At 35.4% G+C, this 15,440-nt stretch overlaps 1 protein-coding gene across 1 annotated transcript in view; it reads right to left on the bottom strand.

Moving 5' to 3' along the window:
• mRpS31 (mitochondrial ribosomal protein S31) overlaps window positions 1-9,060 on the bottom strand; it is a 30,524-nt gene extending 21,464 nt beyond the window's left edge. The window contains exons 1-2 of the mRNA XM_089242627.1: window positions 8,891-9,060; window positions 4,818-4,911 (exon numbers count right to left, since the gene is read on the bottom strand). Of these exons, the coding sequence (XP_089098753.1) occupies window positions 4,818-4,911; window positions 8,891-8,952 (156 nt within the window). The 5' untranslated portion in view covers window positions 8,953-9,060. The remainder of the gene's footprint in view (window positions 1-4,817; window positions 4,912-8,890) is intronic.
• Between the last annotated feature and the right edge of the window lie 6,380 nt (window positions 9,061-15,440).

Raw genomic sequence — 15,440 nt, 5'->3', positions numbered from 1 at the left:
TCTGCTTTTCATGACCACTCATTCCTCAAATTTCTTGCCTTTTGGCTATAGGTCACTTTGCTCCTGCCTGTTTCTAAATTATTCTTTCGATCACTCACATGATCAGACTTTCTAGGTCACTCGCTGACCTAGTTTCTCACTCTCCGAGTCACGTCTTTGGTTATTCACATGCTTTGTGTGTGTGTGTGTGTGTGTATACACACTGTAAATCACTCACATGCTTGTACACAATGTTGATCACTAACCATCCTTGTCCCTTAATCTATAGGTCACTCTTTCAATCACTCCCATGCTCACAAATGTATCATGGTACCCAAAGGGTGGGACTGAAAGGGCTCCAACCTGAGGGCCAGGACAATTCTTTTCTTTTTCACACTATACCATGAAAAATCCACACTGGGGCCTGCTAAAGATCACAGCCTAGGGACTCAGCTACATGATGTTGGGGGACCATAGTCTAGATCATTCTTTTGACCCACTCCCATGCTCACACTGTTTAGGTCACTCCCATGCTCACTCTGTCTAGGTCACTCCCATGCTCACACTGTCTAGGTCACTCCCATGCTCACACTCTCTAGGTCACTCTTTTGGTCACTGACTGACATAGTCTCTTGCTCTCTGGGCAGAAGTGGATTCATGGCTGTACAAATTTTGTCTCGCTGCTCTTCTCCACTCTACTAATTTTCCTGACCACTCATTTGTCAAACTCCCCTTCCCCCTCCAAACTTATCACTTTGGGCTACAGCCTGCCAAGTTCCTCCCTGTGAATATATCATTGATAAAACAATCAAGATTTTAGAGTTAAACATAGAAATTACCACAATAATCACACCCTATCTTTATTAAAGACAAGCCCCCAAAAGTATATTTCATTACACTTTTTTTCCATGCCTTTAACCAGTCATCTGGCAACGATGACATAGAAACATTGTGCCAATTTTTGGTCTAATTATTTCAATTTTTTAATAAATTAGTAATTATTTCAATTATTGGGTTTGTTTTTTTACAAAAGGAAGTTAAGAACATGATGTGAAGTCAGTTTCAATGTTTTCATAAAAAATTTTAATCTGGAAAATAAATTTTATTAGCTTCAAACTTTTAAAAAAGGGGGGAAAAAGCGAAATTGGACCTTCAACCAGGGTTGTGAAAAAAATTATTTAAAAAAACCCAGCCTGGGCGGATTTTTCTACAAAACCCAGGTTTTTTGGGGAAAATTGAATTTTCTATTTCCACAACCTCAAAATATGTAATTTAAACATATATGTACATCTTATATTATTTATTTATTTGTTTCCAAAGTTAAATAATACATAAAACAGTCAAATCGCAATGTTTGTCGTCTAGAGGCCTGAGCCTGTACAGAGCAACTAATTAAAGGCAAAGATGAAAGAAACAAAAATAACACAAAACGTATAATAAAAAATAAAGTTAAATAATAAAATGAATTTGGATAAATTTTTGTAACAATTATACTGAAATACATGTTCACATAACGTTAGATATAATAACAATTGATATGAGGCAACTACAGGCGTATTGATAATACAATTGGCTTCTATAATTGAAAATATACATCAATATTGTCTATTGCTATTAGGAATTCAAAAAGTGATTTTTTAAATAATGCAAACATAGATATATTCTACTAACGGTAAAGCATTAAATAGTTTAGGAGCAAGGTAGTAAAAATGTTTGCGAAATATTTATTTTCTAAATGAGGGTATGCAATAAATTTCATTTGGTCTTCTCAGTGATATGGACTCTCTTTGAGTGTATATTGATTTATTACGATATATGTAGAGTATGATTCTGTAGATGGCGTTATGTCTTATGGGGAGTGGATTTAAATTTCTATAAATTGAGATTTGAGAATGAGCACTGTAAACAGTTTTGAAACATCTGTTTTGAATAGAACAAATAGGCTGTAGATTTGTCTTGTAATCGCCACCCAGATGATGATACCATAATTGACAATTGAATAAAACCAGGCATAGAAAATTTCTCTCAGAAATTCTGCTGTTACCTTTTGTTTCAGATAATACAATTTATATACAATAAAACATAGTTTTTTTCGCTATTTCCAGTGCATGAAGTTTCCATTTTAGATTGCTACTAATATTAAGTCCAAGATATTTGATATTTTGTACCTGCTGAATTTTTTGGCAGGAGCAGTCGAGGTTCATCAGACATATTGGGCTATGGAGTTTTAGATTAAAATTAATTTCAGAGTAAATTAAGTTGAAATGAATGGCTTTAGTCTTTGAAAGATTTAGGGTTAGGGTATTAAGATCTTTGGAAGAATATAACAGAACTAAATCATCTGCGTAAGTAATCATAGTACCATGAATATTTAGTTTACATAAGTCGTTTATGAATATTATAAAAAGTAAGGGGGCTAAATTTGATCCTTGGGGGACTTCTCTCTGTATAGTGATATAGTCACTTTAATTTTAACTCTTTGTTTACGATTGGTTAGGTATGAAGTGAACCAGTTCAATGTATTACCTCTGATTCAAGCAGAACTGAGTTTCTCAATGAGAATTGAGTGATTTACATTGTCATAAGCTTTTGAGATATCCAAAAATATGGCCAGGGTAAATTTGCAGCTGTCAATACTGTTATAAACAAATTTAGAGAAGTTTAATAGAGTGTTTTCAGTACCACGTCCTTTTATGTAACCATATTGATTTACAGCAAAGAAATTTGTTAGGTTAAAGAATTTAAAAATTCTAGATGATAAAATTTTTTCTATAACTCTAGAAAAAATGGGGAGAATCGATATAGATCTGTAGTTAAAAAGGGAATTTTTCTTTCCAGATTTGTAGATCGGAGTGGTGGTTGCTCTCTTTAAGGAATCAGGAAATGTGGCTGAATAAAAAGATGTCTTATGTCTAAATATATATATTTTTGGTGCACATTAAACTATGTATTTGATTAACAAAATTGACCAAAATAAGGGAATAATTGTTCACTTACAGCCTGGAAGGGTTTTCTGGGCAAAATGAGAGGGAAATTGAATCTTTTTTCCACAACCTCAAAATATGTAACTCAAACATGTGTGTAAGCCTACATCATGTTGTCAATGTCTAAATATACATTTTTGGTGCATGTTAAACTATGTATTTGATCAATAAAACTGACCATACAATACGGGAATAATTTTTCATACACAAACACACCCACTTCTGTATAATTATATCTGAACCTTGAGTTGTATGCAGAACTGCAGCAAGAAAATTGTTTGTGGTAAAATAAATGAATTTGGATAATGAAAATTCTGACAAATCAGAATGGTGCCTGAATTTTTTTCTCCAAATTTTTCAAACCCTGCAGAAAATGTATCAAAAATAAAACCTTTAGCTATGTGACCAGAACCATAAAGTGTTTTTTTTTTAAAATCGAACCCAAACTTTCAGGAGCTAAAGGCACGTGCTTCTCTTTTTCTTGAATTCCTCAGTGTTGAAGAATATCCCTACTTCATTAAATTAAATTCTGAAATATTTTTAAAAGAGCAGTAATAATTAAAAAATGATCTGATTAAGAGGAGATATAAGTCATTCTGAAGATGCATTACTCTGGAGGAGCTTTCCACGCATCCTAATTAGAAATTTTTAGGAACTTAAAACTACAGAATAACTTGTATCATGAAATACAAATGTCAATAACATTATTGTATATCAATATCACTTAATATAAGACAACCTGTCGTGTATAGCAACAAACCTACAGAATGCCTTCATCTAGCTGAAGATTTTAACAGGTCAATTTTAGGGATCAGGCTTATATTATGAGCATCTTGAAAAATCAAGCTAAGGCTTATTTACTGGTTAGGTCTTATTTTCAGAAAAAAACTGTACTTTTTGTTCTGTTTCACTTGAAGGTGTTCGTTACCAATGTCCAATTCAAGAATCCCACAGTTATTTTCTTTTCATTATTAGCTAATTTTATTTTTGTCTCTTGATATTTCAGTTATGAAAGTCTGATGTACTCCTATAAAACATAAAAATGTAATGCAAACATGTAAATATTTTTTGAATGAAAATTCAGTTTACATACATTAATTCACTTCTTCACAGAGGCTTCAATTTATTTATACAAGGATTTTTGTGTGTGTGAGAAAAATTATTGTGTATTATAAATAAGCAATAATTTCTTTAGATATGTTTATCAGATATTATATATCAGGTATAATACATATATCACACATCTAAGTTCATGGTTAGCCTATATTTTCTGTTTTCAGTTTGTTGTAACATTTTAATATGTTAACCTCGTACATAAATGCTTACATAAAAAAGATAGAAGAATTATAGAAACGTCTGTCTGCGATTCCAAGAAATTATTTATCACATTTTTGCTCCCACAAAAACTTTTAAAAATACTTCAAAAATATATATATTCTAACCACTGCATTATGCAGCAATTTTTGGAATACATAAATTAACCTTAAAATAAAATTTTAACCTGAAAGCAATGCATTTTCTTCAAAAAATCCAGCCTGGGGTGAAAATGAGTATCTACCTGGGGAGCAAATTTGACAACCCTGCCTTCGACTGCTTAAAATAAGCACAAAGATTTGTTTGATAGAAAATGATTAACTTTTATAATCAATAACTCAATAACTTTTTATAATCAATAACTCAATAACTTTTTATAATCAATAACTCAATAACTTTTTATAATCAATAACTCAATAACTTTTTATAATCAATAACTCAATAACTTTTTATAATCAATAACTCAATAACTTTTTATACATCCAAATTTATGAAACCGGGAATGAAAGAAACGTGAAAGATCCATGTTGTTTTTCTTACCTTAACATCTGATAACATGGACAATAACTTTTTTTTCAGTAGCTGCTTCTTATCATCTTGCAGTGAGTCATTCTCGCTTGACTTTTTCGAGAAGCTGTTGAATAAAGTAACATGAGCAACATGAAGCTTTTGTATTTCATGGAATAGACACTCAACTCATTCAAAAACTACATGCCACCCATGAGGGGAACCCATATAATGTTAGAACAGTGGTTCTTATAACCTTATTTTTCAATCCCTCATCCTCAGTGTGCATGACTTATTCCTTTCCACCCCCCCCCCAATTAATGCATCTTCTATTTGTATAAAAAAATTTGTAATTTATTATATTAATTATTAATTCCACATTAATCAATTTTTGTAAGTTCTTTTACAAAAAATCTAATACCCTTTATGGCAGCAGGCATCTTCAACCCACTGCTTGCGAGCATTGCTGTGCTTCCTGTAGTGCTCGATGGTCATATTCGATTTTGTGCTCGCACGAGCACTTGGTCAACATTCCAATTAAAACACATTGTAAAAATTACATTTAGGGATTGAAATCATCCTGATTTCATGCATTTTATATTAAACTTGCCATAAGGATGCTCTTCTTTTGATGACGGGTACAGACAGTGCTTGCGACAGGAAAAAAGACGGCCTCTGATTTATGGCATGTTAATTAGGAAATTTTTTCTTTTCTTTTTTAAAAAAATTAATTCAAACACTAAAAAAATTGTTTTTTTAACATTTCTTGGAACTTGAAAGAAGTTTCCCTCAGTCATAATATACATTTCCATCTTTACTTTAGAAAATGGAAGACAGATGGCAGCATAAACACAAAATAAACACAGCTCCATAACATAAATACGTTAGAGCCGCACATACACTCAGAACACGCATTCCCTCCAACATGTGCTGATTCATTAGAAATTATGTTGAGGAATGTGTATGAGGTGCATTTAAGGTTAAGTAGTAGTACAGTCGCCCCCCCCCCCCCGTATTCGCGAGGGTTACGTTCCAGGGGTGACCGCGAATAACTGAAACCATAGTTTTTTCTTGTATATCTCGTTTATTGAACAGCATGAAAAGAGCAGGGTAACGCAGTGGTATAAGGGAATGTAAAAGAGAGTGCATAAATTGTTGGTGATGTTTTCTGAAAGAACATTGTGATTTCTATAGGCCATTTCTTCTTCATATCATCAAGTATGTTGGCATATGATGACAAGGCTTCCTCTACCAATTTTTCTACATGTGAAGAGCGTACCATAGAGGGTACGCATCTATGCCATGAAAACAATATATTGCTGACTTGAGCGTGCGAAGTCCTTCCGCTATGTTACTCATGGTGAACTTGTCTTCTACTTTTTCAACTTGATCTTCTTTATCTGGTACCGCTTCAGTTTCAGGAGCAGTTGATCTCTCTCTATCTATGTTGATCTATCATCCAAAAATTGTGACTACAGTTTAAACTACGTCGGCGAATACGGCCCTATATCATTGACCATTCTCCACCCACTTGTTTCACTAACATGACAATGTCTCTTCAGTTGTCTCTGTAGAATTGGTTGTGTCCTTTAGCGCACATTGGGGCCAAAGGGGTTAATCCACCCCGAGGTGACCGTTTCTCTCGTCGGAGTTGCCACGGCTCTAGTGATGATAGTAATGCCATTAGTGAGCCATTCTGAACATGCACAACTCAAGTTTTGCAAACAAAACACATCAATGACGATTTCTGAGAGTTGCAAAAAAAATTTCTATAAAGGAAAAAAAATCCGCGAATACGGGGGGGGGGGGCGACTGTAGTTATAAGACGATTTTCTCTGTTCCCGGCCACAGAGGTATAGAAATGAAAGTAATAGTATTTTTCTTCTGACTTTTTCATGTATGCAACTCGTTTTGCCAGGTACCTCTCAATTATGATCCAGAGTTTCAATTCTTCTGGTTTTTTTAGAATCTAAAAAGATTAATGAAGCCACTAAATATGTGTAACAGCATTTGTTATATTTGTGTCAGACCTTATTCCCTTTCTTTCCTAGAACTACATCATTATTTACGACTGAGATCAATCAGAGTCGGTTCTCTTTAAAGGTTTTTGATTTATGTGCAAATCATGGGATTCATCACCTTGTTCAGTGGGGCTTGCCAGTATTAAAAAGCCATACTCCTTCACAGGTGATAGTGGTTAGTTGTTTCTCAAAGTATGCATTGCTGCTAACTGGGGATGATTTATGTCGCTATTAATGCTTCGAAGAGGTTCTCTTATTAGTGAAAATGTCTACTAAGCTATTCTGGCAAGCCACGAATGAATCATGAATTGAGAGAGGGGAGCCATGGACCACAAAAGTCTGAGAACCCCTGAGTTAGTTAAATTGATTGATGAGTGGTAATAGTGAATATAGCTTGAATTTATTCGGAGAAATATTAGCTTCTAGCTTCATAAGAGCAACAATTTAAATTTAACAAAAATTTTGGGTCTTGAAGTCTTTTATCATCGTGTAGGTGTAATCAGTGTTTGTGAAATTGTGTTCTGTTAGTCATGTGTAGGTGCTACATAGTGACCTCATTTTATTCGGATATTTTCCTGTATTTATAATTACTTTTTGAAAATTTAGAATGTCAAATAAAAAGTTCACTTGAAAATTTAAAGAAAAAAGTTTGAAAAGTCAAAATAGAACAATTTGCATTAAATAAACACTACACCATTGATATTTATTCACGTCATTATATTGGTATGTAATAAAAAATAATATTTATGTTTAGTTTCACAATAATGCAATGATTATTTAACTGTGGCTATGCGTATTTGGTACCTTCAATATAATGTATTTTTTAAAGATAAATGTTTGGACAGATTCGGCAGGGTTTTGGACAAGCACTGTCCTAAATACAGTACCGGCTTCATAATCATTCATGAAAAATAAGATGAAGTAGAAAATAACATTTACAACAAACTAAAAAATTGAAAACTGTTTATTTAAACAGTTATATGAGTCATATTAATTTTTCCACATAACATTTTGAAACTTGACATTTTGGACAGTTTTAGACAGTTTTCCCCATGTGTCCTGTCCAAAGGTTTTGAACATCCAAAACCCCAACCCTGCCTAGAGAGCAAGGGACCAGGCCAATGGGAGACCAAAGAGAGTGATCCTGAACAGGTGCAAGCACATGAATGAACAAGTGACCTATAAAGTGTGAGCATAAGGGTGGCACAGAAAGTGTGACCAAGCGGAAGAATGACCTAGAATGAGTGTAAGCATATGAGTAACCAAAAAATAGTCTTAGCGGCATATCATAGTGTTTAATGGGGAGACTGGCTCGCATTCGCTAATATAGGGGGCCCCTAATCGTGGATGTGATGGATAGTCTCAAACTGCGAATTATACTATGGTAATTCCACACAAAACTCTGGTGAAATTTGCGTAGATTAGCTTGGCAAGAAGCCAATTCCCAATATACAGTATACCGTTTTGTCGCCAAATTTCCGTATGTGCTAAAACAGTGATATGTCACCAACATAATTCTTCCAAGTCCTAAAACATAGATGACTCCACTGCGCAAAGCTTATTGTTGCCATTTCGTTTTGCTTTTTCCGTGCCATTTTTTCACGCTGTTTCCTGTTTTTTTTGGCATTATGGTTGATAGTGTAGATTTAATGTATCTGCATCGGCTACAATTCGAAGGACTGAGAAGCGTTACCGACTTTTGTATGAAGGTAGGGCCTGTGTTCGGGCAGTAACCCTAGCACAATAGCGTTTGTAGTGGTCCGAAGTCGATATTTTCGGGTCTGGGCGGCAGGCCCTCCCAATCAACGCGAGGAGCGTCCGAGCGCGAACGCGGGTGGCGAAGCCATTTGTGCCTCAGGAGCGTGCCGTACGAAGTATGGCCTGCAGGTGTGTATTGATCAAAAATAACAATTATTAACAATCGTTTTTTGGTATCGGGGCAATAACCCTCGGGCCAAAGTTTGGCGATAAAAAAAAAAGTCACCATACCGCGGTATACCGTGTATTGGGAATTGACCCGGCAAGAAATGGAAAAACGCGTTAATTTTGAGTCGAATCCACGGGGGAATTATTACACCAACTTACCAGCGATTGATGTGCCACAAGCAGCGAGAGGAACGTGTAAAACGGAAACCCGATGACAACATGGCTTATTAATGGCGAGTCCTATTCATGGCAGCAAGTATTTACTAATAAATAAACTCCATCACAATAAGTCCACCATCGTTTTCCGATGGGAAAGATGTAAACAAAACGCCTTTGAAGCGGCTGAACGCCTTCCGCAGTGCAGTCCTTGTTTCACAATTAAAATGATAGATGTCGCTAGTTATTCAGACCAAGAATTGCGTATTACATTTTCGAAAAAATGAATTGAAAGAAGGGGCCATTCAAGTATTACGTAAGCAGATTTTCAGTCATTTTTGACCCCCCCCCCCCAGCAAAATTTCCGCAGCAGCTTAGAATATTTCATATCTTCAAAAAGGGGTGGTTGATGACGTATATAAGCAACCTTCAACCCCCCCCCCCCCACCTTGTCATCAAAAGTCAGCAAATCCGAAACCCCCCTCCCCCCCCCCTCTATGCTGCCGTAATACTTGAATGACCCCTAGTTCTCATTTTTGAAATTTAATCGTGTTTGTAAAATATTATATGAAGCCGGGTTTTCCTAGGAGGAGGTTTTCTATGCCGCGTGAAACGTGAATCTCCTAGAGTGACAGGCTGTCCATTCAGAAAAGCAGTACGACTGTTTCCCTATAGAGCGCAATACGCCTCACGACAGCGCTTCACGTAGGGCGTGATTAGCCGACTGCTTCTGGAGCATGGAGGTATTATGGTAATATATATTATTTGTAAAGTTCTTTTCAAGAAATTAGACAAAGTTTAAAACCAAAAACATCTGCTAACTTTTGGCTATATGGTGTATATACGAGGCGTATTAGCTAAACTGCTCAAGTTATTGTCAAGAGAGAGAGATTTGTTTAGATATATAAGTCTAGATCAGTGTTTCCCAAACTTATTCAGCCCATCGCCCCCTTTTCAAAAACAAAATTTCTCATCGCCCCCCTGGAAGAGATGTTAAAAACCCACATTAAAAAGTTGAACGAGGCAGCGACGAATTTTCGATTTTTTTGCATATACTATGCAAACATAATATAAAAAGGGTTAAAAGTTCTAAAATAATTACAATTTAGAAAATTACAGTAAACTTCATTGCAAAACAAAAAAAATTAAATTTGTGAATCATAAAATTATAACATGCATATAACACAAAACATGCATTTAGTTGCATTTATTGTGGTCAAAGTGATATTCGCATCACACAAAAAATATTCATAAATGTTAAAATTATTAAAAAATACAGACGCAAAACTACAATTGTTACTTAGTTTTAATAAAAATAATTTCATTATTAATAGATGTTTTCCAAGTGTGATGATTGTTGCTTGGTTTTACTAAGCAGAGTTCTCAAACCCTCACAATTGAATATCTGTAGGTGATTTCGATTTTTGTCGAAAGATTTGTGACTGCATTGAAACGTCTCGCACATGAAAAATGTTCAGCTACATTAGTACCTCTCAATAACGGACACTCACGATAGGGCCGTCTTAAGAGCATCATGGACCCCCCGCCAAGTGATTTTTCTGAGGCCCTACATGGAAACTTCTCAAATGATTAAACTACTACTCTTTTTTTCTGGGCCCCCCCCCTCTTTTCTTCAGGAGCCCATGCGTTAAGACGGCACTGACTCACGGGACCGAGAATTTTCGCCGCTAACGAGGAGTGTCCGTTAATGGATAGTAAAATAATCAGTCTCAACGGGAGTCCGGAGTCCCGTTTGTTTGGTAACTGGAGGTGCTCACTAAAAACGGGGAGTGTCCGTTATGGAAGATTCCACTGTATATCCCCATAAATTCCAGGTACAGTATTTGTTTTTTCAGCCAGAAAAATTAATAGCCATATTCAAATTTGAACGTCAGACCGTCTTTTAATGCTATTTCTGTAAATTTTTCTTGTAAATGTGATAATTGTGTTATTCTTGGAGATCGAAAAGAAAAGTATCGAAAATTGTTATTTCATTCAGTACAGATTATTTATTTCATTGCAGATTGTAAGGATCTCTTGGGAATACGTGATCACGTTACATAAAAAATAAATATTATTTTAATCTCTCTCCACACGCCCCCTCTCGCTATTGTCAAATGCACCTTACACATTCTTTAAACAATTTAAACTACATTTAACTTATTATTATTAACTATTATTCTAGTTTTGTCTTTGAATTGTAGATTGGATATTTACTAATCTTGTACATTTGCAATTAAATACATTTACAATTTAGAATTGTAATAATCCTTTCCCTCATAAATTAAAGAAAGAACCTACGATAAAGGCAAATAGGGAGGAAAACGCTATGAATTCTCAAAGCATTTCGTTACACTACGGGTGCCGTCGTCAAAGGATGAATACAACCACTATCAACGCAGACCGGGTATCCCACTTGGGTTGATTACCAAATTATAAGCACATCGGGAAAAATACATCAATTCAAGTCAGAAACTATGGTCAGAATCAAGTGAGTCCATCGCGTGGTCATTCTGCCCACGGCCTACTTTGCTCATATAAGCAAAATTGGTCACTTAATAAAATGTGATACATAATTATTCATTTCGATGAGCAATAACTAATAAAAATAAACAATAAAGTTTGTAAAAAAAATTCAAAATTTAATCGTTAAAATAAATTCATTTTTGAAATTATCGAACTTGGGAGCTCGTGAGACATTCATTGGTGTTTTTGGTTTGGTTAACCAAGTAAATTCTGAAACGAACTCGATCACTGGGTAAACAAAATATTTGGACTCAAGTCACAGAAGCCCCAATTCCTGCCTTGCCCAGGACCTGTTCGTGTCTAAGTCGGGCTCCGGTTAGCTGCCATTTATTTACAGTGGGAGATGAGGGGGGGGGGAGAAGAGTCGTCCTATATGTATTGTAGTCTGAGCACAGGCTATGGCCCCTAAAATTGAGATACTTGGCAAATTAATTTTAATTGGGTTGCTGTATTTTAGAAATATGACATCTCAGGATGTGTCCCCCCCCCCCCGGATTTTCTAGCAATTTTAGCAATTTGGCTAATTAGACGGAAAGAGTTGTAACCAAATGAGAGAGAGAACCTTAGCCAAATTGGCATGTCATATGAAATGAAGATTCCAAAACAACTTATATCAAGTTCAAGATAGAAAAGTAAATCAAAATGCAAATCATGTATAAATAAAAACTGTTTAATATTACACTTTTAATTGGTTGTATTTTTGAAATATATGCCATCTATATTTGTTATTGGCATCTTTTCCAGCCACCTTGTTGGGCATTTTGCCTGTTGTGGATTTGTATTTATAATATAAATGTAAATTAAAGTACAAAAATATTTTAATTCCCAAGAATACGCAAAGATTGTTTTTCTGCCCACAACCCAAAAGCATTTTTGAAATTGAATTTTTGCCACCCTGGACCATTAATTAAAAAAGAAATACTGTTATTTATATTTTTCACATTTATTCTGTTCCACAATGGTGTTTTAATGAGGTTCATGATACTGAGGGAAGAACTATCGTCGTGTAAAGGTTTCAAACAATAGGTTGTTTTTTGCATGTAGGCTCTTGGGGGTGCAGTCAACCAGTTGTGGTTGATCAACCTTTACCTACTTCTGGAACCGCAGCTGAAAGTAGCAAACTCTGGAAAGTAGCTGAACATTGTTCGCCATTAGCCGACGAAAATCTCACTTTCAGAGTCTTGCACACACGTCAAATGGCAGATTTGAAAATCAAGAAGCCGAATGGACACTCACGATTTGGCAAATTCAATCTCTTATTTATTTGCGAAATGAAATATTTTGTCGGGTTTGGTGCAATGGCAAGAGGCAAAGTGAACCCTGTGACATCCATATTTGTTATGGGCATCTTTCTCAGCCACCTCGTTGGGCATTCTGCCTGTTGTGGCCTTGTATTTGTAATAAATGGTGGTGAATAAAATTAGACTAGGACAAAATTTGCATAGTCAGCAAGCAGCAAAACCACAAATTTACCTTTGCTCATATACTCTATTCAAGCAAAGAGAGCTGTGATACACATGCTTTGACCTTTGAAAACTGGGCACACCCCACTTTCCATCTCGGAGAAATATCAAAATGTGGGTGTATATACACTGGTGGGAAATAAAATCCCAATACCAAGAAGGAGTTGTGCTAGATAAATATTGGAATTTCATTTTCCGCCAGTGTATATACACACATGCTACTAAGTAGCACAAAAACAGGCCACTTTTAAGCATATGCTACTAATGAGATTATTAATAACACTTATGCAAATGTTATCAATAATCTCATCGGTTGTATATGCTAGAAAGTAACATGCTGCCATGCAGCTTAGACTTATGGGTGGGTGGTTCCACAGAACCTAGCACTGCGACCAGAGAGATCTATTGTACTATTTCATGCAGCTTAATAGCATGCGTATCACAGGCCATAGGTTTGAAATCACATGGTCTGTTAAGCACGTAAAACATCCCATTATTTTCCTAAGGTCTAAAAAAAATCTTTTTATGTTAAGCACTGAGGCAGATTTATGTTTTGCCACCTAAGGGGTACACATATTTTGCCACCTTTCCTCATTTCTTGTCTGCTTTTCATGACCACTCATTCCTCAAATTTCTTGCCTTTTGGCTATAGGTCACTTTGCTCCTGCCTGTTTCTAAATTATTCTTTCGATCACTCACATGATCAGACTTTCTAGGTCACTCGCTGACCTAGTTTCTCACTCTCCGAGTCACGTCTTTGGTTATTCACATGCTTTGTGTGTGTGTGTGTGTGTGTATACACACTGTAAATCACTCACATGCTTGTACACAATGTTGATCACTAACCATCCTTGTCCCTTAATCTATAGGTCACTCTTTCAATCACTCCCATGCTCACAAATGTATCATGGTACCCAAAGGGTGGGACTGAAAGGGCTCCAACCTGAGGGCCAGGACAATTCTTTTCTTTTTCACACTATACCATGAAAAATCCACACTGGGGCCTGCTAAAGATCACAGCCTAGGGACTCAGCTACATGATGTTGGGGGACCATAGTCTAGATCATTCTTTTGACCCACTCCCATGCTCACACTGTTTAGGTCACTCCCATGCTCACTCTGTCTAGGTCACTCCCATGCTCACACTGTCTAGGTCACTCCCATGCTCACACTCTCTAGGTCACTCTTTTGGTCACTGACTGACATAGTCTCTTGCTCTCTGGGCAGAAGTGGATTCATGGCTGTACAAATTTTGTCTCGCTGCTCTTCTCCACTCTACTAATTTTCCTGACCACTCATTTGTCAAACTCCCCTTCCCCCTCCAAACTTATCACTTTGGGCTACAGCCTGCCAAGTTCCTCCCTGTGAATATATCATTGATAAAACAATCAAGATTTTAGAGTTAAACATAGAAATTACCACAATAATCACACCCTATCTTTATTAAAGACAAGCCCCCAAAAGTATATTTCATTACACTTTTTTTCCATGCCTTTAACCAGTCATCTGGCAACGATGACATAGAAACATTGTGCCAATTTTTGGTCTAATTATTTCAATTTTTTAATAAATTAGTAATTATTTCAATTATTGGGTTTGTTTTTTTACAAAAGGAAGTTAAGAACATGATGTGAAGTCAGTTTCAATGTTTTCATAAAAAATTTTAATCTGGAAAATAAATTTTATTAGCTTCAAACTTTTAAAAAAGGGGGGAAAAAGCGAAATTGGACCTTCAACCAGGGTTGTGAAAAAAATTATTTAAAAAAACCCAGCCTGGGCGGATTTTTCTACAAAACCCAGGTTTTTTGGGGAAAATTGAATTTTCTATTTCCACAACCTCAAAATATGTAATTTAAACATATATGTACATCTTATATTATTTATTTATTTGTTTCCAAAGTTAAATAATACATAAAACAGTCAAATCGCAATGTTTGTCGTCTAGAGGCCTGAGCCTGTACAGAGCAACTAATTAAAGGCAAAGATGAAAGAAACAAAAATAACACAAAACGTATAATAAAAAATAAAGTTAAATAATAAAATGAATTTGGATAAATTTTTGTAACAATTATACTGAAATACATGTTCACATAACGTTAGATATAATAACAATTGATATGAGGCAACTACAGGCGTATTGATAATACAATTGGCTTCTATAATTGAAAATATACATCAATATTGTCTATTGCTATTAGGAATTCAAAAAGTGATTTTTTAAATAATGCAAACATAGATATATTCTACTAACGGTAAAGCATTAAATAGTTTAGGAGCAAGGTAGTAAAAATGTTTGCGAAATATTTATTTTCTAAATGAGGGTATGCAATAAATTTCATTTGGTCTTCTCAGTGATATGGACTCTCTTTGAGTGTATATTGATTTATTACGATATATGTAGAGTATGATTCTGTAGATGGCGTTATGTCTTATGGGGAGTGGATTTAAATTTCTATAAATTGAGATTTGAGAATGAGCACTGTAAACAGTTTTGAAACATCTGTTTTGAATAGAACAAATAGGCTGTAGATTTGTCTTGTAATCGCCACCCAGATGATGATACC

The sequence above is a fragment of the Pholcus phalangioides genome, unplaced genomic scaffold, assembly GCF_987345545.1.
Source record: "Pholcus phalangioides strain wild (caught in Gottingen) unplaced genomic scaffold, Ppha-v1.0 ptg000015l_1, whole genome shotgun sequence".
Taxonomy (NCBI): Eukaryota; Metazoa; Arthropoda; class Arachnida; order Araneae; family Pholcidae; genus Pholcus; species Pholcus phalangioides.
Note: the sequence above shows the minus strand (reverse complement) of the source record. Positions and strands in the feature narration are given on the sequence as shown.